Source organism: Engraulis encrasicolus, chromosome 12 (assembly GCF_034702125.1).
Source record: "Engraulis encrasicolus isolate BLACKSEA-1 chromosome 12, IST_EnEncr_1.0, whole genome shotgun sequence".
NCBI lineage: Eukaryota > Metazoa > Chordata > Actinopteri > Clupeiformes > Engraulidae > Engraulis > Engraulis encrasicolus.
In genome coordinates, this window is record NC_085868.1 from 40410859 (window position 1) to 40437327 (window position 26469).

The following is a 26469-nucleotide window of genomic DNA, read 5'->3' on the forward strand; positions in this document are numbered from 1 at the left end:
TTCAGCTGAATCCGTCGGAACGATTCCTGACGGAGCAGAGTCTGAACCACCAGGTGTTCCAGGCCCAGCGGTTGCTGGAGCGACCCATGCCCCCCTCCCCCCAGCCCCCACGCTCCTCCAAGAGGAAGCCTTACCACGGCGACAACACAATACCTAGCAGGTTAGCATTAGCATGCACACAGCATGGGATAGCCAATATTAGTATAATGCTGATCTCAAGGACGACTTATTGTAGCACAACAGAACGAACATTTTTAGTCATTAAAGGTAATTGACACAGGTTTTGAAATGACATACAGTGTGAAGGACAATGAGGACCTGTAGTGATATAATCATACGGTATAAGGTTTTACAGCCAATATTCCTACGCTATCATTCTGCTCAAGGCTGCTAATAATACCGTGCTTATCCAATGGCAGTAACAGTGTACAACTACCACCAACATACAAAGTTTGTAGGTTATATTTAAAGAAAGCTTGTCAAAAGTTAGTAAGATACTTGATTTCTGATTGAGACGAAAGATCTGAGTCATGTTCATCTTCTGGTTCTTTCAAAGTGAAGGAATCACCACACATTGTTTCTGTTTCAGTCGATTAAGTTTTTTTATTAAGCTGATTAGGTTTTATGACACAACATTTCTTCTGGATCTTTCTTCATCTATGTCTCGTACAGGAGCCATGGCAGCAAGAGCTCGGGAGGCCACCGTCGCTCCACCAACGCCAAGGAGTGCTCCAGCCTGCCGCGTCACGAGGACCTCCACCGCAGCAGCGACAGCTTCCTAAACGGGGGAGGCGGAGGCGGCGGTGGGAGCATCGGCGGCCTTGGTGGTGGTGTCGTCAGTGTCGGTGTGGGTGGCATGGGCGGCCCGTCCCCCAACAGCCTGAGCCCCATCCTGCACTCCAAGAACCTACACTACCAGACGCAGACACTCAGCCGCTCCATTTCCTGCGGCAAGGACCTGGCCAACAATCCGCTGCCACACCTGCTGAGCCCCAAGGACGCTGCCAAGGGCAAGACGCACTTCGACTTCAACATCAACATCAACATCCCGCCACCGCCCAGCGTTGCTGCGGCGACCAAGCCGCCGGATGGACCGGGTGCAAAGTACCTCAAGTCGGCCAGTCGCTCACAGCAACAGCAGCAGCAGCAGCAGCAGCAACAGCAGCAGCAGCAGCAACAGCATCAGCATGCGGTGCCACAGAGCCGACCAGTGTTCGTGGAGGGCAAGAACAACACTCTCCAATCGGGCGAGAAAAGAAATCGGCATGGGCATATGTCGGTTGACCCTTCAGCCAACAAGAGTGCTACCACGTACCTCAGCTTGTCCAAGGGGCACGGGCACGGAGGGGGATCTGGAGGGGCTGGAGGGCAAGTGGGAGTACCAGGGGGAGTGGGGCTTCCACAGGGTCTGGGCGACGCCAAGTCCGTGGGCAACCTGACCGGTTCCGGCCTCCTCCTGGACGAGCCCCCAACCGGACCCCCTCCGCGCTACTTCCCCGCCAGCTGCGTGGACCTGAACGCAGCGCCCGGTAGCCCGGCCACCCACCACCACAGCCACACCTCGGACCGCTCGGGCCACAGCCCCTCCTCCACGTCCGCCTCCATCCAGCCCCACCCCGGCCACCCGCCTCCGCACCTGGAGAGCAGCACCCTGGACTCCCGCCGTCCGTCCACCCGCCACAAAGGCCCGGAGGAGGCCCGGGTGGTGGAGACCCTGGACCCCGGAGGAGGGGGGAGGTCAGGCGGTGGTGGTGGAGGAGGCGGAAGTGGAGGAGACAGGCTAGCACCAGTGGGCGGCATCAGCGGGGGCGTCCCAGGTGGCGGATCCGGAGGTCACTCGCTCTCCACCCCGCACGAGTCCTTCCCCTACGGCCTGGGATACAGCAGCCCCTTCTCGTCCCAGCAGCGGCCGCACCGCCACTCCATGTACGTGCGGCGAGAGCGCCATCGGCCTCACGGCCAGCAGGGGGCGCTGGCTGTGGGCCAGGAGGGCGGCGTGCCCACGCGTGCCAGCAGCCTGCAGATGCTCTCGCCCCAGGTGCAGCACCGCAGCACCACGCTCACACGCCACTCGGTGGGCTCCTCGCGCGAGGACTGCACCGACCACCTCGCCAGGGTCAGTTCCATACTCCTTAGATCACAAGGGAATACGCAAGAGTTATTCAGAGCTGTTTAAAACCACTGTAAAAAAAATACCTTGAAATGTCAAAATTGAATAGGATTGCATCCAACAGACCAAGCCAGCGTCAGTCTCATACTCATTAGTTAAAGGGCAGTCATGGGTGAGCAGGGCAGTCATGGGTGAGCGGTTAGGGCGTCAGACTTGCATCCCAGAGGTTGCCGGTTCGACTCCCGACCCGCCAGGTTGGTGGGAGGAGTAATCAACCAGTGCTCTCCCCCATCCTCCTCCATGACTGAGGTACCCTGAGCATGGTACCGTCCCACCGCACTGCTCCCCATGGGGCGCCACTGAGGGCTGCCCCCTTGCACGGGTGAGGCATAAATGCAATTTCGTTGTGTGCAGTGTTCACTTGTGTGCTGTGGAGTGCTGTGTCACAATGACAATGGGAGTTGGAGTTTCCCAATGGGCTTTCGCTTTCGCTAAAGGAGTGACTTGAGGAAATAAAGGAGTGAGTGTTGCTTGAAACACTTTAACATTCTTAAGGCTTGAAATCTTAAGGGTAGAAGCAATAGAGATTTATTAGAAGCTATTTCAAATTGCTTTCAAGAATTGAGTCCGGCAAATTGTCATCTGGTTACACTTTACTTGACGCCGGCGTAATACGAATGACATAACAGTGTCATAATCGTGTCAAAACAGGGTCATGAAAAGTTGACATTGTTAAGGATGTCTCTACCATAACCGAATGTTTATAAAATGTTTATGACATTGACATAATGTTTATGACACATGTCTGACTGTGTTTTGACACTCTCATGCTTATATGTCAAGTATAGTGTTACCGAAAAACTCTTCCATCAACAATGCAAGATCTTAGTGAAAACGTAATGTATCTATGAATGGAAATAAATCCACATTGCAGTAATGTATTCAAATAATGCACCAAAGTGCACCGTAATCAAAGCTAAAGGTGGTCCAACACCAATATTAGTGTGTGTGTTTTTTTTATTGTGGTAACTCAGTTTGGCCACCCTATGTATGAAACATTTTTTTAAATATTCTTACCCTAAGCTTTAGAAATATTTCCAGTATAGCTTTCAGGCCTTCTGTTCAGTTGCAATTGCATGTTTGACCATTTGAGTTTAGTGAGCAGGCCTATGCCCAGAAAATTGTCTAAAAGGATTGAACAGATAGTTCATGTCTTCTGCTTCAACAGGAGAGAAGACACAGACTTAATGAAGGTAGATTTGACACTGGATGTGTGTGAGCCCCAAGATTAATGGCAATACTCACACATAGATAATTGCAGTAGTTCAGATTAAGAATTTAATATAAAGATGATTGATTGTGTAGCCCTAATCTTCCAGACCTTTAGACAAAATTACACACCACCCTTTCAGAGGATTCATAAGTACGGCTGCTTAGTAAAATTCATGCAGTATCATTGCAGTTAGTGTCATTTCCTGTTGAGCTAACATGATTGATTGGTTGATTTAACTTTTGGATTCTTAACTTATTAATCAAAAAGATCCAATGATCCAACTTGAATCTGCACCATCCTGACAGTGGACCACTATACTGTAATAGCTTTTGAAAAGACTTAGCTATCATTGTACTACTGTACACCGCTATGACAATGCGCATTCTTTTTAGGAATACATTACAACTTGGTCATTGCCATTCTGGCAACAGCGAATTAGCAACACGGGCCATGTGTCAACATATTCATTTGAAAATGCTTCCTGACATGGTCCTCGATGTTGGAACATGGGAAGGATACAGTACATACCACCAAAAGCAGACAGAAGCAAATCATACCGAAGTCAGACAAATGAAAGCAGCATGTGAAGAGCTCTTTTCCAAAACACTATAAAAGTACAAGAGAAGAGAATGGATGAGTGCATCTGTGGGGTAGTGTGAAAATATTCAGGTGCTCATCGGTTTCCAAAGTTGCAAACTTGTAGAGAGAGAGGGTCCGAGGCACTCTGAAGTCAATGTTAAAAGTCCTTTATTTAATACATGGACACCATAAAGCCGACGCGTTTCGGTCGCGTACCGACCTTCTTCAGGGCTAATTTTCATCTGATTTTGAGAAATCATCAAGACAATTGGAATTGTCAAATGTTATTTGATATTCCCATAACAAATTGAAACATCAAAACGTTCCACATTTCAAACAGAGAAAGACAATACAGCTTGTTTGAATATTTTGGAAATGGATATACAGTGCAGTGTTTTGGAAAAGAGCTCTTCATATATCGATAGGCATTTTTTCCCCCCATTTCCCTGTAGACAGCTGCAGGACTAATGTTAGAGGAGAGGGTGTCTTCGCCTTATCTCACATTTGTCACTTTCGTTTGGCGGACTATTTATCAGCACGGCAGCACATTTGAGTTTTAAAATTCAGCAGCGGCGCTCACTTGAACATCGCATTGCTCTTGGGAAATTACAAAACACACAAACATCTTCGTCACCCCGAGACAACCCTCTTCAGACCCTTTGCGAAAACTGCCAAGCAAAAACAACCTGAGAACACGTTTAACCTTGTTTTAGTTGCTGGTATTATTATTGTTTTTGTTGTTTAAGGCAGAGGTTCTCAGTCTCAAAGTGGGGTCCTTTGCACAATGCTAAGGGGTCTGTGAAAAAGTTTGTTATGAATGTGACAGAAAATGGTCCAGCAGAGTGGGTTTAAGCAGATCTCTGGCATTTCTGTAACATTTTTAGTGTGGTTATGAGGGGGGTCCTTGAAATGAGGGGTCCCTGGTCCAAAAAAAGTTTTGAGAGCCCCTGGTTTAAGGCGTGTCTGTGTGTCTCATTCCCTCCCTGCCTCAGTGCTGTATGTCTACCATGTGGCTGGGTTCATTTGCACTGTGTCCATTTGGCCTCCACTTTTTCTGTCTGCTTGATTTGTTTATTTGTTGTTTGTTTGTTTGTTTGTTTGTTTGTTTGTGTCTTGTTCCTCCCACAGAACGATCTATCCCCAAAAGAGGCGCCCCAAAGTCGACCCCCCATCAAAGATTCCACGAGGGACAACGCTGCTCCTTTTCACTCGCAGCGCTCGAAAAACGAGGTCCGATTATCTGCCTTACCTGCGAACAAATCCCTTAACCTAAACTTAACCACAGAAAATTCTGTTCTACAGTGTAGGCCCTCTGACCTGATCAGATAGCATCTCTCACTACACAGACAAAATTCCTCTCATAATTCCCACAGCTTCAGCAAACCCACTCACCAGAAAGAGATACAATTTACAAGTATTGTAGTGTATAAAATACATTTTCCCAACCATCATGAGCAAACTCACACTGTAAAAGTTCCCCAAAAAAACTTCACTTTGCTAATGTGGCTGAACCTAAAAGTGCTCCCTCACCAGATGAGAAAGACCTGGTAACAACTTACATGTGCAATGGAGTGTAAACAAGATTTTTTGGTAATTTATTTTATTTATTTTTTATTTTAGGGATACATCTATTAGCACTAATACATACAATGTGCCTGTATAAGTAACTTGTACGGCATGTACAAAGCAAAATCAAACATTTGTTAGGCATGTATTCGCAAATGTCTTGTTCATGCACAATAAGGGATTTATTACCAATTTAACCTTAGTAAGGACCTAGTAGGCCTTAGCGTTTGCTTAGTACATGCCTTACAAGTTACTTATGCAGGCATTAACATTGTATGTACCGGTATTAGTGCTAATAGATGTATCCCTAAAATAAAGTGTTACCGTTTTTTTATATAAACGTCTAGTATCAAATCTAGTGTTTCTGACCAGTGATTGTACATTAACTGTTACTAACTGTAGTATACAGTCATTGTTTGTGACTCTTTGTATATATATTATTTTAGATGACAATTTGGAACGTATGCAGTATTTTAGTTCTAAGTGAGGCAGCTACAGTTGTGAGATGTCCTTTTAGCCTGAATTTCCTCCATATGTGCATTATAAATGTTCCATCCAAAGCATCTTTACTTGTGAACATGCAAAAAGGTTCATGCTTAGAATAAATTCTGTAGATCCTTATCTATCTATCTATCTATCTATCTATCTATCTATCTATCTATCTATCTATCTATCTATCTATCTATCTATCTATCTATCTATCTATCTATCTATCTATCTATCTGTCTATCTATCTATCTATCTATCTATCTATCTATCTATCTGCGACCTATCGAGAGATCTATCGATCCTCTATTTTGCCCCCTCCCCTTGATTGTGTGTGTTGTTGCAGTGTAGACAAGGCAGCCAGACATTGACCAAGTATGGTGCTACTAGCTGGGGGGTCAATCCTTATAGCCTGGGTGAAAGCCGACTGTTGACTCCGTCAAACAGTCTGCAACAGGCTAATCCATTTCCATGGAAGTTGGGAGACGGTCAGACCTTACTCTGCAATTGGAGTCCCAAATTCAAATTCTAATTGTGCTTTATTATCATGACCGTTACAATACAGTGTTGCCAAAGCATACAAATAACAAGACAAAAGTGAATCAGTAACGGACTCTGCGGGTGAGTTCTGCGTCACCACTCTCAACTGTTTGCTGATTGGCCGAACCGTGAGCGAATGGATCCAAAATCTTTGGGTGGAAGTACGTAGGATGGTGTTGCCAGGCTAGTTACGTAATTCCGGGTTCAGAAGTTAAAAATGCTGCCACAAATTACGTAGGTCCAACCAGCTCTGAATTAGCTGATCATTAGGAGACAAGGTGCTCAGTGAAGTCAGCAGTGCTAGAAGTATACTGTGGCAGGGTTTTTAACTACTGAGCCGGATATTTGATAGCCTGATTATCATCGACTTTCAAATCTCTTCGAGACTTGGTCTGACCAAGAGCATAACAATTAACATTTCCCAAACAGCATTTCCCAAATGGCCTCCCTTGGTTTGCTAATGATTGTTTGCTTCCCAACAAAGTGGGAGGAGTTCCCGTATTTGCGGGAACTCAGAAAATACTTGCATTGACTCTTGACCTGACTGGTGGCAAGGCTGAAGCTGTTGCGTCACTAGGGGGCACGGCCTGGCTGCTGTGGCAGGGTTTTTACTACTGAACCGGATATTTGACACCTCTGGATACTACTAGTGTGACACAATGAAATGATATTCACCCTTAGTCTTGTCTGGTCTTGGTCTTAGTGTGTGTGTGTCTGTGTGTGTGTGTGTGTGTGTGGGTGTGTGTGTGTGTGTGTGTGTGTGTGTGTCTGTGTCTGTGTCTGTGTCTGTGTCTGTGTCTGTGTGCACACGTCTGTGCCTGTGTGAATGTAAAGCACTTTGTGGGTCAACTGAAGTCGTGCTAAATGTACGATACAAATAAAAAAAGAATTCTAACTTGACTTGTTGTTTTTTTGTGTGTGTCAGGGCCAGGTGGGGATGTACCACGAGCAGCAGCACCTCGAGGATGGAGGCGCCTCCTCCAAAGAGAACCGCATCATCTACAGCGACTCCATGCCACGACGAGTCGGCAGCTTCTACAGAGGTGCGCGCAGGGTGCGATTTGTAGGGGGGGTGGGGGGGGGATTGTCCCCCCTTCTGGTTTTGATATCGCCACTTTTTCTACTTTCTATTTCTATTTTAATCACAGTTTAATGAAATTCCATTGATATTGCTGAAAATCTGAAACACATCCCACCTTCTGGTTTTCCGACAAATCGCACCGGTCTGTGTGTGTGTGTGTGCGTGCGTGTGTACATGTGTGCGTGTGTGCTTGCTTGCTTAGATCAATTATAAGGGTAAATCTGTGAGCAGCATTGTCTTCAGTTTAATATTTTAGGCCCACGCCATACAGAGACAACAAATCCAAAGCAATACAAGTTCAGAGACAACAAATCTGAAACAATACAAGTTCAGCGACAACAAATCCATTTTTTTGTGTATGCAGCTTTGGTTTTTCAAAAATATAGAGATAGCAAGCTGTCAGGGATCCTGGGATACTCAGTCACTGTGCGTGCTTGCATGCGTGCGTGCGTGCGTACATTTGTGCACACATTTCAACACTTCAAGCTTTGAAACTACTGTGCCATCCAAACAAAATTCTCCCAGACCCCCTGTTGCTTTTGGCCCTGAGCACTGAGGTTGATTGTCAAGACTTTCTAACTTGCAGGAGAGTGTTGTTGTGCTCTAGAGGCAAAAAAGTGCTGAAAATATATAAAGCCAAATATGTTGAGAGAGCAAGGGTAAGGCACCTAGAAAAAACTAGACTGCCTGTGCAGTCGCCTTCGACTGCTTAAGGTATATCCCCGAAACGCGACGCTTCCAGTCCCCCATCATTCCTACCACTCCCGTCCACCATTTCGTAAACATATATGATACATACAGACGTGACATGACGTGCATAGGCTTAAAACCAAACGACTATTGTGAAAAATGGGGCAAATGGTAATACTGTTTTAATGGTTCAGTGGATATACCACATTAGGTACAGTGTAATAACCAGTGTAACAATATTTAATACAATGTAATACCAGTGTAACACCGCCATTTTTTTTAACTTACATCATGTGTTTGTGCGTAAGTGGTATTACATGGTATTGCATATTGTTACACTGGTATTACACTATATTACATGGTATTGCATACTGTTACACTCGTTACTACACTGTACCTGATATTGCATATTGTTACACTGGTATTACATGGTATTAAATATTGTTACATTGGTTATTACACTGTACCTAATGTGGTAGATCCATTGAAATGGTGAACCATTAAAATAAGGTGTTACTGGGCAAATCAATCCACCCAGTCAGAAGTTATGGGCCAAATGAAAATTCCGCCATTTTGAAAGTGTTGTCTTCCAAACTCGAATCAGTTCATGAACCTACCCTAGAGCATTCACACACAAAATCTGGGACAAATCCATCCACCCGGTCAGTAGTTATGGGCCAAACAATAATTCGGCCATCTTGAATTCAGCCATCTTGAAAGTGTTGACCTCCAAACTCGACTCAGTTCATGAACCTACCCTAGAGCATTCACACACCAAATCTGGGACAAATCCATCCACCCGGTCAGAAGTTATGGACCAAACAAAAATTCGGCCATCTTGAATTCAGCCATCTTGAAAGTGTTGACCTCCAACTCAAATCAGTTCATGAATTTACCCTAGAGCATTCACACACCAAATCTGGGACAAATTCATCCACCCGGTCAGAAGTTATGGACCAAACAAAAATTCGGCCATCTTGAATTCAGCCATCTTGAAAGTGTTGACCTCCAAACTCAAATCAATTCATGAACCTGCCCTAGAGCATTCACCCAAAAAATCTGGGACAAATCCAAACATCCGTTCAAAAGTTATCGCGTTAACACGAAAGACCTTACGCGGCGGCGGACGCGCCGGCGGACGCAGACGCGCCGGCGCACGCAAAACCATTACATCCCCGACGGTCCACGTTTCGGGGATATAAATAGATACGAGATCTAAAAATGAAAGAGTTTATTTTCCCCCCCAAAATAATCAGAGCCAAGCAGATGTTTCAATGCTCTATGTGCCAAAGACTATCTAACTTCAAATGATCATCTCTCCCCTATCCTGTTGCTGATGGCAGTGCCATCCCCTCGGCCGGACTCCTTCCACGACCCGAGTGGCCAGAGTCGTGGGCCACCCCTGCCTGGTGACAGCAGTGCCATGAGTAATCACTCCAAGCGCCAGCCCGCCTTCGAGCCCTGGTGAGTTGGGTTTATATTACCTTTGCCTTTTCTTCTGTTGTAGCAAACACACACTGCGTGATGAGGTTCTTACGGCAATCACAAGTCCAATAGGTCACCTTTCACGAATGAGACAAATGTCGTCACACCCTCAGAACATCATACAATGTTTTTAATATTATTTTACCATGTTCCGATTTACATCCTGGACCCTGTACTGTACATCCTCAGGGCCTGATGAAGACATAAGCTGAAATGTCAAATTAAACTAGAAGCACTCAGAGAGTGCAGACCTCTGCCAAGGAAGCTGCTTCATAGAACATTTGACTATGTAACACCCTCTTTCTGCCTTCTTTTGTGGAGTTGTTTGTTTTGCCCTGGCCTGCAATTCAATTTGCGGTCTCTAGGGGCATCTAGATGTATAGGCCAGCAATGGTGAAGAATCTTTAAAAAGGTCCTGGTTCTGGCTCGTAATCCGCATCACCACCAGAATTTAAAGTGATGTTTTCGGAGTAGATTCACCCTAATGCCATTTGAACCGTGACATGTACCCAGTAGTCAACTACTAAGTGTTTTGTGGCTTGGGCAAACATTGGCAGTCACTGAGTTATGTATCGATTATTTCGAATAGTTTGGTGGGCATTCACAGTACATGTCATGACACCAAACGTCTACAGTAGTACAAGTGGTCTCTACTCACAAAACGAAGCATTTGGAAGTTTGGGAATAGTACAGGAGTTCATTATTATCAACACAAGCCGAATATATTCTGTCCTGCTAAACTCTGCACCAACGTTACTTCCGTAAGCCTGTAAAAGTCCTCAAGGAACTCATCATTACGCACAATGAAAAGTGGATTCAGCATCCGTATTGATAACGAAAATCATTGTCCAATTGATAGAAGGTAACATTTGAAATATCTTGTAAGTGTTGCCTTGAAAATATAAGCCTTGATCACAATTCAATGAAAACATTTTTTTTATATATATACTCTCGTCTGGAACTTTGTTGAGGACTTTTACAGGCTTGTGTCAGATGACGTAAGTAACGTCGGCGCAGCTGTAGCAGGACAGAACCTATTCGGCTTGTGTTGATAATAAAAAACTCCTGAACTATTTCCAAACTTCCAAATGTTGCGTTTTGTGAGTAGAGACCATATTTGTACTACTGTAGAAGTTTGGTGTCATGACATGTGTTTTTTGTGGTGTAAGTTTGGAGATACTGTGAATGCCCACCAAAATATTCGAAATAACCGATAAATAACTCGGTAACTCTGCTAATGTTCGCCCAGGCCAGAAAATATTTACCGTGCGATCACACCGCTGGCGTTGAATGCGTTGAAAGATGCGGAAGTAATTGACTTTGTATGGCAGAGCAGGCGGCAGAAGCGTTAAAAGCTGCAAAAGCGTTTCTAGAGGTCAGGGCGTCAAAAGCCGAGGGCGTCAAAAGTTGAACTTCATCTAAAAATGTGTAATGAGCTCGGCGCCATTAGGCGTCAGCCAATGGAATGTTCACATTTTTCTGAGCATGAGCTTCGGTTGGTCGAGATTCCTGGCCGAACGCTTCAGGTTGAATCTTTTACCGCGTTCAACGCCCCTGACCGGTGCTTTCCAGGCAGGAGTCAGCCGTGTTGTAGCTCTTTCAACGTCGGCGGTGTGATCGCACGGTTAGGGTGGACTACTGGATGGATGTCACGGTTCAAATGGCATTAGGGTGAATCTACTCCGAACCATCACTTTATTCACTTGTTCCTTGGGTCATTACCAACAACTCCACAAAGTTAAAGAAAAACAAAGTTGATTCGTTTTTTTAGTTATCCTGCTGACAAATAAACAAACAAACAGACAGACAGACAAGCAGACAGAAAGACAGACAAACCAACGCGACCAAAAACATTACCTCCTTGGCGGAGGTAAAATCATTCTGAGTGTGCAGCGACAACTGTTCCATGAGTGAGAGTTTCCTTTGCTTTGCCACCAACCCTACCAACTGATTGACCGACAGACCTTGACTAATGCTGACTGTTGTGTGGGTGTAGTGTATGTTGTCTGTGGAGCTCTTTAGAGAGGCATCCAGATGCCCATACTGAAAGCTGTGATTTGGAAGCAAGTGAGAAATAAAAGATCGATGTCTTTGACTCTTTGTAAAGAAGAAAAATCCGTACTCACAAGCTATGTCTCATTATTTATTTAGAAATTACCACCATGTCCACAGTGAGTGCGGATTTTTCTTTGATTTCTTTGATAGCTTTTATTACGCACCCAAAGTCTTTCATTTTTTCCCAGAAGTTGAGCGCGTCTTCTGACAAACTTTGACTCTTTGTACCCATAGTTATAAATTTATGTTGCTGCAGGGTGTACTGTATGGTACCCACACCTACGCCTAACGGTTAATGAGATGGGCTTTAGATCAGAGGGTTGCAGGTTCGAATCCCAGTGTTACACTCTTCCACTCCCTACCACACTCCATGGCTGAGATGCCCTTGAGCAAGGCACCTACCCCATACTGCTCCAGGGACTGTAACCAGTACCTTGTAAATAACTGTAAGCCGCTTTGGATTAAAACGCCAGCTAAGTGTAATGCAATGTAATGTAAGGTAATATAATGGCACACGGGATCATGATACTCAACAGATTGAGAACTTGAATGAGAGAAAATATAGGGGGGTCAGAGGGAAACGAAAATTATTAAAGGGGTATGCCACTATTTTGGGGCTTAATACAGTTAAAATCGTTGGCTGGGGTTTATAAAGGTGGTAAAGTGTCTTATTTTTCATGTAAGCCATTGTCTTGCTTTAAGACAAGTTAAAAGAGGGAATATGTCGCTAAGCTAGTGAAAGTCAATGTATCCGTGTAGCATGCTACACGGATACATTGACTTTCACTAGCTTAGCGACATATTCCCTCTTTTAACTTGTCTTAAAGCAAGACAACGCTTAACATGAAAAATAAGACACTTTACCACCTTTATAAACCCCAGCCAACGATTTTAACTGTATTAAGCCCCAAAATAGTGGCATACCCCTTTAACTTTGCGGTTTCGTCCCATGCCCGCACGGCAAACCATCCACATTCATACCGGGGTCTGAGCTTTTAAACACATGACTGTGTGTTACCCGGATGAATTTGCTGACGTCCACGTTGTCATCACAATGAAAAATATTTTTCGGTTTGCATTGCGAACCAGCATTCTAGTTCGCGAACGCTAAGGTCTGTGGCATGAACACGGCGGCTGGTTCGCAATTAGATGCGGAAACGGGCACCAGCACCAGCACGGTTCTCAGTCTGCCTGAACGCGCCTTTAGACGTCCTCTAGACAACACTTCTAGTTGTACCTACACTGTAGTGTTGAATTAAATAGATGCATAAGCTAATGCAACTTTTACTGTGAAGGATGTGAAAGGTAGTGTTCTTACAAAAAGGTTTATACTAAAAGGCTTACGTCCCAATAATGGAGCTGTGACTCGCACTGTGTTAACACTGTAAAACTCAACTTCAACATCGGCCAGAGCAATGATGCTACTCTTGTTTTTAATCCTTGTTTTACATAAACCAGGAACACCCCGGAGACCATGGTGTTGAATCCTCCACCAGAACCATCCAAGCATAAAGAGAAACAGGGTTTCTTTAGAGCAATAAAAAAGAAGAAGAAGAAATCACAAACGGTGGGTGTTGCTCGTACTATTTTGGGCAATCAGGGCCCCCTCCAGCTTGATGTTACACATGACACACGCACACACACACACACACACACACACACACACACACACACACACACACACACACACACACACACACACACACACGCGCATTGCTTTAGTTGTAATGTTACTGTAGCTCACGACTGACAGTGACAGTGCTAGCTCCTGAATGGCAATGGAAATGGCTTAAGCTTTTTCTGTCTATCTAAGCTTTGAAGTCTTTGTCCTTTCGTGTGTGTTATGTGTCTTTATGTGCAAGCCCACTGAGGAATATTTGAATTAAGACAAAAGGATGCCGAGCAGTTGCAATATTCAATGCAATATGATGTACAAATGTACAATCACATGATGAACAATCACAGCCAGTACAGATGATTATCACTCAATTGTTTATTCATTTCCCAGACAAAGGCAAACAGAAACTATTGGCTCAGACTGCCTAGTAACAAACAAGTAAGATATTCTTTTCTATAAGCGGCCATTTGTACAGTCTCTTAATAACATAATCCCACTTGAAATGGGATCCTTTTCCTCCAGTAGGTGGTGATGTTTGTTAGCTTTTGTTTGTCTGTTTATGTGTTTGTTTGTTTGTTTGTTTGTGGGTTATGTGTGAACTGCGTCTGTTGGGATGGAGACAGTCAGAAGGGGCGGAATCCATTAGAATGATATTCAGCATTTTCAATGGGAAGTGCTTCAAGCACAAACAAATCTCTTTTTTTCTTCTCTTCCAGACGACATACTGATGCTTTGCCTGTCTCTGTAAACATTGAGCTGTAGTCCATATGTGTGGTCAGTCACTGGGGAGGCAGCTGAAAAGTTCTGAATCAGCACTCTAGAATGTATTCATTTTTTCGAATGTGAAGATTGTCATTCGTCCAGGTCATTTTAGTTGAGAATAGTTTAGTTGTAGGCAGCTGGACTGAAGATGTCTAGTTTCCTGAAACTAGTATTGCCACCTGTCCCAGCTTTCCCTGATTTTCCCTGTTTTTAATGGTTTGTCCAGGAAGAAATATAGTTTCCCTTGACACTGAATGAAGGGAGCCATTGCTTACAAGCGAAATGATCGATTACTATGTTTTTTTGTCAGACAGAGGTGGCAACCCTACCTACAACTAAACTTAGTTAAACTTAGTACAACTGAACTTAGTTGTAGGCAACTGGACTAAGGGTGTTCTAATGAAGTCCATTTGTCTACAGCTAAACTCTTTTGCATTTTATTTTACTTGAATGTGCCACTGGAGTCTTGTGCATCTTTATATTACAGACGGACGTCAGCGATGGACGAAGCCCGAGCATCAGGAAAAGTCTTTTCCCTCTATTTAACTCAAAGAATAGCGTAAAGCGTAGCCCCTCCGTGAAAGTAGTCTCCTCTCCCATGGTACTTCCTCGCTCTCTCTCTACCTGTCTTTCGTCACCGTTTTGCTCACCCGTTTAAAAAAATAAAAAAACATACACCCATGCACTGCACGATGCATAGATTTGTTACAATGGATCAAGAAAAATGGCAATTTTATTTTTTGGCACGTTTTGCTTTCTTTTGTCTAGCTCAGATGGATTGTGGTTACTGAGTTTCAATGGTTGAAGAGAAAGCCAGCCTCAGATCGATGTAGACTTTGAGGCAGAATGAAGAAGAACCCATTTTGCAAAGTTAAATGCCTTCAATCTCTTAACTCATTTTGCACTATAATTGCATATTCTAGTTGAAGTCAGAAAATCTTTTAATGCAATGTTCTTATTATTTTTGGTATGTTATTTGATATTGTGAAGACATTCACATTTGATTTGTAGTCCTGTCATCAACCTAGCATCCCATGATTACATCGGACCCCATCACAGTAACACATGCTTTCTTACGCACAGTAAATCCAAATAAGAAGCAATTTTGTATAATTTTGCAAAATGGGTAGCTTGTGCTTTTTTTAATACAAGTTAGAGCATTGATGTTAGCAGGTAATGTCACACCTACTTACGCCATTTTCATTGATCTGTTAATGAGCTGTGAAGCATGGTAGATACTAGGGGTGTAAATCACGGCCTCCATGATGATACGATTCCATATCGATATCTTATTATTCGGTGCGATACGATTCGATTATGTCCGATACTTAAGAATGCCCCACGATACGATTAGATTTTTTTCCCAATTACTTTTCCAGCTCCTATTAAGTTATTGGGAAGGGGCCAGCGATTCGATTTTTTTCAATACTTAAGAATGCCCCACGATGCGATGCGATTCGATTCAATCATCAGACTATATTGCGATATATCGATACTTTTCATTTCGATTATTATTTACACCCCTAGTAGATACAAATGTAATGACCTCTTGGCCAACACTTTACTGGAGTAGGCCGGTCCAGTGCTCTGACCCCTTTATCAATGTAGCTGTTAGCTTATTTTATATGACTGTTTTATTTCTAAACAATGAAAACCGTTGAAAAACAAGCGAGCTCTTTCTCTATGATTCATACTGCTGATCTAGTGGTTGTCTTTTTTGTCCTATGTCATCATCGCCCATGTCAGCCACAGCCTGCCTCAGCCCAACACAGCATGATTCAGGGATTTAAAAACAAATAAATATATATATTTTTAAAAGATTTGCATGAACATCCCTCATACTCGTCTTCAGCAATGCCTGCAAAAAAATTGAATTGCACGCTTTTTGACATTGTCCGAAACTGACCGTCACATTCCTCACCAAAGCACACATAGTTTGAGGTCAAAGATATTACATACGGTGGACCTCGCACACATAAAGCGTGTGTGTGGCATATGCAATAGTGGCATTATAGTTTCTCAGAGGCACATGTGTTAGCCTATAATGTTTCAGAAGCAGAGGCGTCAGTTCCACATTGGGAAAGTGAAACACACTGTTGAAAGAGAGGATTGTGCACATAGAATCTGAAGAAGACTGTTGAGGTCAAAACGTTATCCTGCCATGAAAAAATAAAACACAACAAAAAGGATTTTAAGTGTGCGGACTTCTCACTCTGAAAACTACAGTTGCCCTTTGTCCTGCACCTTTCCCTGGGATGTGCACAATCCTCTCCTTCAACTAGTTTCTCAGAGGCACATGTGTTAGCCTATAATGTTTCAGAAGCAGAGGCGTCAGTTCCACATTGGGAAACACATTGAAACACACTGCCACCTCCACTCCTAACACATGGGTTGGGAACCCTATGTCTCGAGGGCCATTAACAACCCCTGAGGCCGTCTTATCTGGCCCCCGATATAATTTTATTTAAGGGGCATGCCACTATTTTGGGGCTGAATACGGTTAACGTTGCCTTGGGTTTATAAAGGTGGTAAAGTGTTTTATTTGTCATGTTAGGCGTTGTCTTGTTTTAAGGAGGGAGTAAGTATCTAATGTAAGCTAGTGGGAGTCAATGGATCACACATGCTACAGTGATCCATTGACTTTCACTAGCTTAGCTACATACTCCCTCTTGTAACTTGTCTTAAAGCAAGACAACACCTAACATGAAAAATAACACTTTACCACCTTTACAAACCCGGGCCAACGATTTTAACTGTATTAAGTCCCAAACTAGTGGCATACCCCTTTAATGTTATGCAGTCTCACATGAGGACCTAGCAAAGGTGTGTTCTGTTGAAAGTGGCCGCCTTCAATATATGCCTTAAGTGCAAGGGAAATCCTGGTTTGTGTTTGGGGTTTGTGCCCTTGGAGGACTTCATAACATTTGAAGTGGCCCCTCGAAAAAGTTCCAGTGCACAGAGTAGCTCACGTACAGTAGCCGTTCCAGTGGTCCTTGCAAGGGCAGGGCACACATTTGTGGCAGGAGTTGTAAGAGAACTTTCTGAAACTGAGATTGAGGAGATTGGGGTGTTGTGAGTTGCCCAGTTCTTGTAAACTGTTGGGTGTTTCTTTATGTTAGTTTTTGGCCAATATCGGAGCCATAGTGGGTGGTCACGTAGTGTATGCCACACTGATGCTTTATGTGTGTCTGAAATGGTCCCGAAAGATCAAGCCACCCATGTGACCTTTAGTAGGCCTACAATCAGGGCTGGTCCGAGGCATAAGCGAACCATGCGGTGGCTTAGGGCCCCCAAGCCACCAGGGGCCCCCTCTGAGCAGCAAAGATCAAGGATGCCATTTGGACGGCAAGGATGTCCACCATTTCCTCAAGGCATTCATTGCTTTCTCATATGCCACTTACTGCCAATGAGCCATATTTTTGGCTATAGGATTATGAAGCATCTGATGCTGAGTAGGTGGTGGTATGGGGGGGGGCCCGGATGATATTTTGCTGAGGGCCCCATAAAGGCTTGGGCCGGCCCTGCCTACAATCAAAGAACACCTTTGCTGAGAGAGTCTGATATAACTACTGTTCGCATATTAAGTTTTTACATGTTCAGTTTACATGTAGGTGAGGATCACCGCCAAACCATGTCCATGTCTGGACTGCATGTAGCGCAGCAACACCTAGTGCATGCACACACACACACACACACACACACACACACACACACACACACACACACACACACACACACACACACACACACACACACACACACACACACACACACACACACACACACACACACACACACACACACACACACACACACACACACACGGTAGACTTACAAACAACACAGTCGCCTACTGTACATATACAGCACATACAGACATATGCACACAGAGACGCATGCATGGACACATATACAGACAGATGCAGACAGTACATATGATACGCATTGTCATGAAATGTATATCTGACCTTTGACCTTTGTGACCTGGTGACAGGTACCAGGGGACATTCAGGATCCGATGGCGGCCCAGAGAGCAATGAAGCCCTCCTCCTCCTCGCACCAGAGCAGCCGCCACAGAAACAGAGAGCGAGAGCGCGACAGAGACAGAGACCGGGAGCGGGAGCGAGAGCGGGAGCGAGAGCGAGACAGAGAGCGGGAGCGAGACAGAGAGCGGGAGCGCAACCACGAGAGAGACCGGGAACGGGAGAGGGAACGCAGTCGAGATCGCAACCGGGACCGCGACCGAGAGAGGGAACGGGAGCGCGAGAGAGAACGAGAGAGAGAGAGGGAGAGGGAACGAGAGCAGCGGGAAAGGGAAAGGGATGAGTGGCCCTCTGAAAAGCATACAGAGCCTCACTCGCACTCACACTCACACTCACACTCGCACTCTCAGGTAAGCTGTTTCCAGAGGGGCCCTTTTAAAGGTGCACTGTGTGATATTTTTTTGGCCTTTCTTTCCAGAATTCATGCCACCCATTCACAAATGTTACATTTTCCCAAATACCACCATCAAATTCTAAGTATTCATTAAGACTGGGAAAATTACACTTTTCATATACAGTACAGGCCAAAAGTGTGGACTCACCTTCTCATTTATGCATTTTTTTTATTTTCGTGGATTTTCGTTGTGTATTTTCATGCAGGGCATCAAAACTGTGCTTGAACACATGGAGAATTACGTGCTTACCAAAAAAAATCATTCTAGCTGTTGTCCAAAAGCAATGTCTCTCTTGTATTGCTTGTATCAATTACAGTTTTTTTCGATTGGTTTGGCTAATTTCTTGAAACCGCGATGACATTTCTATACATTTTATGTCATTTGGGTAAACATTCTTACACTTCTGCACAACAGTTCAGATAACTAGCAAAATGTCATATACCTCTCAAAACAGCTCATTCTTGCATCAGCACTAAACCTTCTCCCACATAAATAGTCAGTACCATAAAAATGGCATATATCCTTCTCAATTGGTTTGGCTCATTTGCATTCATTTAGTCATTCTGTCAAAATAAACTGGATGGTTCAGCATAACGCCATGGATCCTCATCACTTGCTCATATCACTCCAAAAACAGTTTACCCGTTTCGAAACTAAATTCCTTCCACAGAATGCCGTTTGAAAAAATGTCAAGAAATTAGCCAAATAACAGAGGAAACTGTAGTATACACGGTTGTAAAATTATTTTCTACAAACTAGTAAAGTTACAATACCATCTGGCCTGTTGAACACTGTCATGAATGTACTGTTTACAGTAAAGAAATTCTTAAAATATTATGTCCTTGACTGTTTTGACAATTGTGTAGACTACTTTGCATATGATGACTCACACAATGAAATCATGCTGACATGTTTTGGAGAGGGCAACCATTAGACTGAGAATTGTCTAATCCGTTTAGATAAGGTAGATCAATTTATTTGGAAAATGCTGACTGTATGCTCAATGTGTTAACGGGTACTTGTACATAGCCATATGCAAAGATGTACTAAACATTTGAAACAAGTACAAAGCATTTAAGATTTGATGAAAGCAATGAGAAATGCCATTCTGTTGTGGGAAATTGAAAGTTGGTTTGGGGATTTGTCCATGTTGTTTTGGTAATGTCATCTCAGTTTCTAAAAATTAGCCAAAGCAATCGAGAAAAACTGTAAAATTGACTCGACTGACTGGGTATTTTTTACTTGAAAATAGACAGAAAAATAAGCTTGTTGAAACACGTGGGGCCCTCAGGTTTGCTGTGTGGACGTCACTGGCATTTTTTTTTATTTATTTTTTAATAATTGTTTTTATTTTTTATATATTTTCATTTTTTTGCTATGCACAAAAGTATACATGTGTTCATTCACAGTTTTGATTCCCTCCCTGAAAATGTACTAAGTTCTGTAAAAAGCCACAAAATTACAGAGAATTAACTAAATGAGAAGGTGAGTCCACACTTTTACCTGTACTGCATGTAAGCATGTAAGCATCTCCATGTCCACCATTTTGAATTTACAGAAATATTATAGCTACAAAACCTACTGCACTTTGGACATATTAGGAAATATTAGTCTATTATTTTGTAAATTTTCATGAAAAGATCAAATTTGTCATTAGGCAGCACAGTTTCAATGTGCAGCATAGTTGCAATACCTACTCTGGCCACCATCCTACACAGTGCATTGTTTTCATTTTAGTAGGGTTTTTTTACACATTTTGACCAGGAGATTATGCAATCCCAATGGATTCTTACATCTCCCACTTCTTTGTACAGTATAAATCATTTTTGCAGTGAGTTCACCTTTGTCAGAATACAGCACTGATAGTGTTCAGTCATTGTGCCTGACTTACATCATATATTAATATTAATATTACCGGTACTTGTAGTAAGGGTGTTAGTTAGCACTATGAAATATTGGTACAAAAAGCGATTTGCAAGACAGAGTGACTTAAAAAAAAAGGATCTTGAGATCTCTGGCATAATGCTTCAAATCAGGTGTGTGGGTCCAATTTGATATATGTTAGAATAGAATAGAATGGAGAACAGAACAGAACAGAATAGATTTTTTTTATACACAGTACAATAAGATTTAGATTGGTACAGGTACAGTAGGTCTACATGACCTAACATTGACACATGACGTAACATTGACACATTTGGATGATTTTTGGCATAGAATTATAGCCTGATATGTGCCCAGCCAACTGACTTCTAATTCCTACAACTGACTTACATCATATATTAATATATTGTGTCCTGCTTTCCTGTCTTTCATCCACTCACAGAATCAGCCTCTAAAGTCGCTTCGAAAGCTCCTGCACTTGTCCTCCCCGTCCACGAGCCACGTCCCTCCGCCGCCACAGCCCCAGCCCCACCCCCACCCCCACCCGCACCCCCTCGTGGAGCCCCGCTACCAGCCACTGCCCAACCCTGCGCCCCCCTCCTCCTCCTCCTCCGCCTCCAAAGGAGGGAACTTTCCGGAAGCTCGTGTGCACTCAGGCAGCAGCAGCGGCGGCAGCGCCCCGCAGTCCAAGAGCCGCAAGGCAGCCGTCGCCGCCTACCCGCTCCCGGGCCAGGTGGAGTCAAACTGGCACGTGTCGGCCCTGGCCAGGGCAGAGGCGGCGGCAGCGGCGGCGGCAGCACCACCTTATCCCGTTCCCGACCAACTGGCCGCGAAAGTGGGCCAGAACGGGCCCACCTTCACCCGGCCCAGCAGGTCGCGGATGCCAAACCTCAACGACCTGAAAGAGACCGCCCTGTAGACAGACAAGTGAGAGCAAGAGAGAGAGAGAGAGAGAGAGAGAGAGAGAGTGTGTAGATGAATAAGTGTGTATGATCATGTTCTATTGCCAATGCGTTCTCATACATGCACACACAGACATAATGTGCACATACGTACAGTACATGCACACATGTGCCTGCGTGCACGCACACACACACATACACACACGCGTGAGTGCATGCACACACACAAACACATGTACACACACAAACACATGTACACACACAAACACATGCACACACACAAACATGGATATAGAGTATTTGCACGCTCCCACATGCACATGCACGCTCACATACGTACGGATTGGGCACGCAGTGACATACAGTAAGTGCACACTCACAAACTCACACAGAAGCGCAGAACTCACAAACTCACAAACATGCATAAATACATTACACACTCCTGAGCTCACACCTTGTTGTTGCACAGTGCTACTCCTGGCCAGAGGGGGGATGATTATCATGTCCTTTTTTCTGAATCTCAGTATTTGATAGATCAACGTTTGTTATTTATTATTATTATTATTATTATTATTATTATTATTATTATTATTACTATTATTATTATTATTTATTTGTTATTATATTTATTTGATGTTTTAAAAAGACCGTTTGTTTGTGAGTCAGTTATTCTACTGATAAATAATATGTATATGGGGAAAAAATGTATGAATGACAAAGTCGCAGATTATTTGCAAGAGCTTTAGATTGTACAGAGACTAAATCTGTTGAAAAGAGGACGTGTAATAATTCTATATTTCATTGATGAATATTTAATTGTTGTGTCGGAATATATTATTGTACGGAATGTACTTTGTTGTTATGTAAGCATCCAGTCTTTCGTTTTCTCTCACACATCAATCACAAAATTGATCTTTTCATGCATTACTTCTTCCAGAAACTGCATTTGTGTCATTTGCCGTCATAATTATGGTTATTATTCACATATAAAAATCAGCCTTAGTGAATGAGTATCATAGACAAAGATGAGTCAATTTACAGACAATAGAAGCCTTATCAGCGCCCTCTTACTGAAACCAAGTCCCAGTTACAGTTTTAGGCCTATCAGATTACTATTTTTTACTAATTCATTTCCTTTGAGCTCAATTCATTTCAGTTCAAGTGAGTGTCTTTGACACAAACAATAGCTAATTGCATTAACTCAACATTCAAATAGCACAGTGTAATTAGCATGCACACTGTATGTCCATGACATTTACGTACTAGTGTTTGAGTATGATGAAGAAGAAGAAGAGGTAGACGGTGAGAGGGAATGTAGGGCACCATCTTTTACAGGTCCAGGGGTCCGTTTCTCGATTCTTGTCATTGCTAACCGTCTTAAGACCGTCTTAAGACGTAACACCATTCCCTTAGATTTAGTGGTGAGCGTTGCTGTCGAGAGAAAGTTGAGTCGTTCTTACGAAGGACGTTGCTACCATTGTTAGCAAAGACGCTTTCGAGAATGCCACCCCAGATCAGTGGGCCCAATGTCACATTGTCTTTTATTTCTCATATCATTTGTCCCCAACACTATAAAATAACTATAAGAAATATTCTCTTATTTCAATGCACTACATACAGCAGGAACAGCCCTCCTCTATCCAATGTTCTGTATGTATGGTATGTAGTGTCCCAAATGTAATGTCCCCAGCCCACCCTCAGACCAAACGGCTTACTAAATTACTTACTTACTGCGCAGTTTGCCTCCTAGGCGGAAAACAAAAAAATGTTCTCCACTCTGGTCTATTCTGGGCTTTATTCTGGCCACTTTCCCATGTAGCCTATACGTGAGGCCCATACTGTAGTAGATTTCATTTCCTCCTCAACAATGTGGCTCCAGGTGTTCAGGCTGCTACCTGTGCTGAAATCCCCTCCCGATTAAATAGGTTTCTGTCCCTCAATCAGGCGTGTGGAGATTGCTGCCTGCTGCCCCTTAGGCTCCTCCTCCTGCTCACCCTGGTGCTCCCTCATCTCTCATCACCAGCTGGTGAGCTTCACAGTGCCCTTGCCCAGGGCTCTGGATACGGGCACAGGGGTCATGTAAGCAGTGCCTCACAGCGCCTCACAGCCTATCTAGCCAGCCCAGCCAAGAACCCTCTCTTTCACACTTGACAGTCATCTCTAGGCAGGCCTGGACAGGTTATCTGGCATACAGGGGCATTTTACCCGGTGGGCCAACAGTCCACAGGGGCCGGTGCTTTTGTGTTTTGGATCAGCGTAAACTTGACATGATCCAGCCCATCGGTGCATCCTTAATACACGTACAGTGGACTGAGTCCATCATAATTATAGTATAGGGGTGGTCCATGCCAAAAATGGCCAACCCTGTTGTGCAGGAAGTGCATATTACAAATCTACTCACAGTGGGAATAAAATACATAAGCGTCAATGTAGTTGACAAACTATTAAAATGCACAGGATATAATATACCTTTATACCTTTAATATACTAAGTAACAAGCACCAATTAGAAACCCTTAATTTGACAGCAGTTGGCACTCCAATGCTATCGCACAGGTGTGTGTTTCACTTTAGCTTTTTTTGTCTTTATTTCACTAGTAAGGCACTTTGAAAACACTTGGAAATAGCACGGGTTTTGTCATTTGTTGTACCAAATTCTAGTCATCTGGTTTGATGGTTTTTTTTCAGTGAGGAAAATTGAATTTTCACAGCCCATTTATTTTACAGTGGATGTGTTTTCTGTGGAATATAAACATTTACAAACAGCATGCAAACAGTATCATATTCATATTTCTATATAATGGGTGTGATATATCGGACAAGTTGTAATAAGGTCATTGGAATTGGTCATTTATTAATATTTTTAACCGTCAAAAGGCATTTCCAGTCTGCTGAGAAACATACAGTGGCATAATGTATGTACATTAATGTCTCAGATATGTAGATTTCTCTCTATTTAACTCTTCGGATGAAATTGACTTTAACCATTTCATTGATTTCTTTTTACTTCTTTTACATTTATGCACATTTTGCTGTGGGCACTTTACACGTGTTGTTGAAACCTCAAAAAACTCACAAGTTTGCAAAATTCCTTCCAAGAATTCTTACCAGTTATATATCAGTGAATGTACTATACCTCTAAAGAGTATTTGCAAATGACCATTGATTAGTGCTTTCACAGTCCGAATAAGAGACCGCACTGCCTTAAGGTCTCAGCAAAGATTTTATGTATCGCCATATACATATATATATTTATTTCAGGAGATAGGTCATCTGTTTGCTCAATCCACTGCCTCAGTGACACCCAGTACTTAAAAACAGAACATGCTTATTACGTCTCTAAAAGAGTTTAAAATATTAAACATTACCATACTACTGCATCTATGAAAACGTGCTGCTTAGAATAACAGAAGCGGCATCTTGTTTATACTCGGCTGGCTCTCTCTCGAGCTTCTTCTTTTTACCTAGTGGAAGGGGTTAGGAGCTCAATTCATTTTATCCAGCCCCAAGGAAAACGTGTGTGCCCTGTAGTGGCATCAGTTTAGGGTAACATTTATTCTGTACCTGTACACACTCTTACACACATGCACACGCACACACACACACCCATAAAGACACGCTACACACTCCAGGCATTCATGTACCATACCTTAACACAGTGTTGTGTAAGAGTGTGTGTGTGTGTGTGTGTGTGTGTGTGTGTGTGTGTGTGTGTGTGTGTGTGTGTGTGTGTGTGTGTGTGTGTGTGTGTGTGTGTGTGTGTGTGTGTGTGTCTAGTTTTTGACTGAGCCTCTTGGAGAATTACATCATTACTAGCATGATTCTTAATGGAGAGAAACAGCTCTGGCAGTAACTTGAAAACATGCATGATATGGATTATGAATCTAAATCATTTTTGAAAATTCGGGGGAAATAAAATGGCTCCTCTCATCTGTATCGTACTGTATGTGGTAGTTCCACAGAGTAGACGAAAATCAATTCTCAAAAGGAATGTTAGAATATTGGTGTGAATGTCGACTCCTGCAAAGAAGAGATATTTTTGGACTGATGTTGGACTCTTCAATCACTATGTGCAATGTTATTCTTCCTCTTGGATCAGGGTTCACTCAGATATGAGATATAGGGGGTGGATTCAGGTAAATTGGGCCACTTTTTTTGCCTATTAGTGAATGGAGAAAAAATGTGGCCCAATTTACCTGACTTCACCCCTATATAAAAACAAACCTCTAGTTGGTGTGCCATTTCCATCTCATATTCCACAAGATTTACGCTTATTATTTATCATCCCTGAATATATTATAAAACTTTTATCTCAGAATCAGAAGGTCAGGGGTCAGTTCATTATGGTCACCAGTTATCCACTATCAGTATTACAGATACGGTCTGTATCACATTTGTCTGTCACCTCATCACCTAGCCATTACGTACGTCATGTGTCCGTCTGTCTGTGTGTTATATCACCATCAAAGGGAAAGTGGTTTGATACAATGTTCTTTAAACAAAACAAAAAAACTATTTTATATGTTGTTGTTATGGTTTCACTGGTTTGATGCCTTCATGAATACCCTCTTGGCATGACATACACCAACGGCATTTATAGTGTCTCTGTATTTAAAGATGATTAAAATCATTTAAGAAACCTGCCTCAATCTTTGCCTTGCTATAATAAAAATGAAACTGAAAGTTAAAAGGTAGAGGAGTATGTAAGACTGTGGCCAGAGTAGGCATTGCAACTATGGTGCCCATTCTCAAATTTGATCTTTTCAAAAATATTTACTGATTTGACTGAAGTACAGTGAGTTTTTCAGCCAAAGATGTCTACTAGCCTACTGGAAATTCAAAAATGGCTTACATGGAAAAGATCAACCTGGTTTTGCATGAGAAGTGTAATTTACCCAGTCATTATGAATATACATCATGAATAAGATAATATTTGTGAATGGGCTGCATAAATGTTGGAAGTAAACTACCAACATGCAGGGGCGTCGCCAGACCTATTTT

At 43.1% G+C, this 26469-nt stretch overlaps 1 protein-coding gene across 1 annotated transcript in view; it reads left to right on the forward strand.

Moving 5' to 3' along the window:
* cdkl5 (cyclin dependent kinase like 5) overlaps positions 1–25106 on the forward strand; it is an 81941-nt gene extending 56835 nt beyond the window's left edge. The window contains exons 11-18 of the mRNA XM_063212180.1: positions 1–160; positions 673–2116; positions 5091–5192; positions 7480–7597; positions 9669–9789; positions 13324–13432; positions 18240–18638; positions 21010–25106. The exon at positions 1–160 is cut by the window's left edge and continues 7 nt beyond it. Coding sequence (XP_063068250.1) covers positions 1–160; positions 673–2116; positions 5091–5192; positions 7480–7597; positions 9669–9789; positions 13324–13432; positions 18240–18638; positions 21010–21486 — 2930 coding nt within the window. The 3' untranslated portion in view covers positions 21487–25106. The remainder of the gene's footprint in view (positions 161–672; positions 2117–5090; positions 5193–7479; positions 7598–9668; positions 9790–13323; positions 13433–18239; positions 18639–21009) is intronic.
* The last annotated feature ends 1363 nt before the right edge of the window (positions 25107–26469 follow it).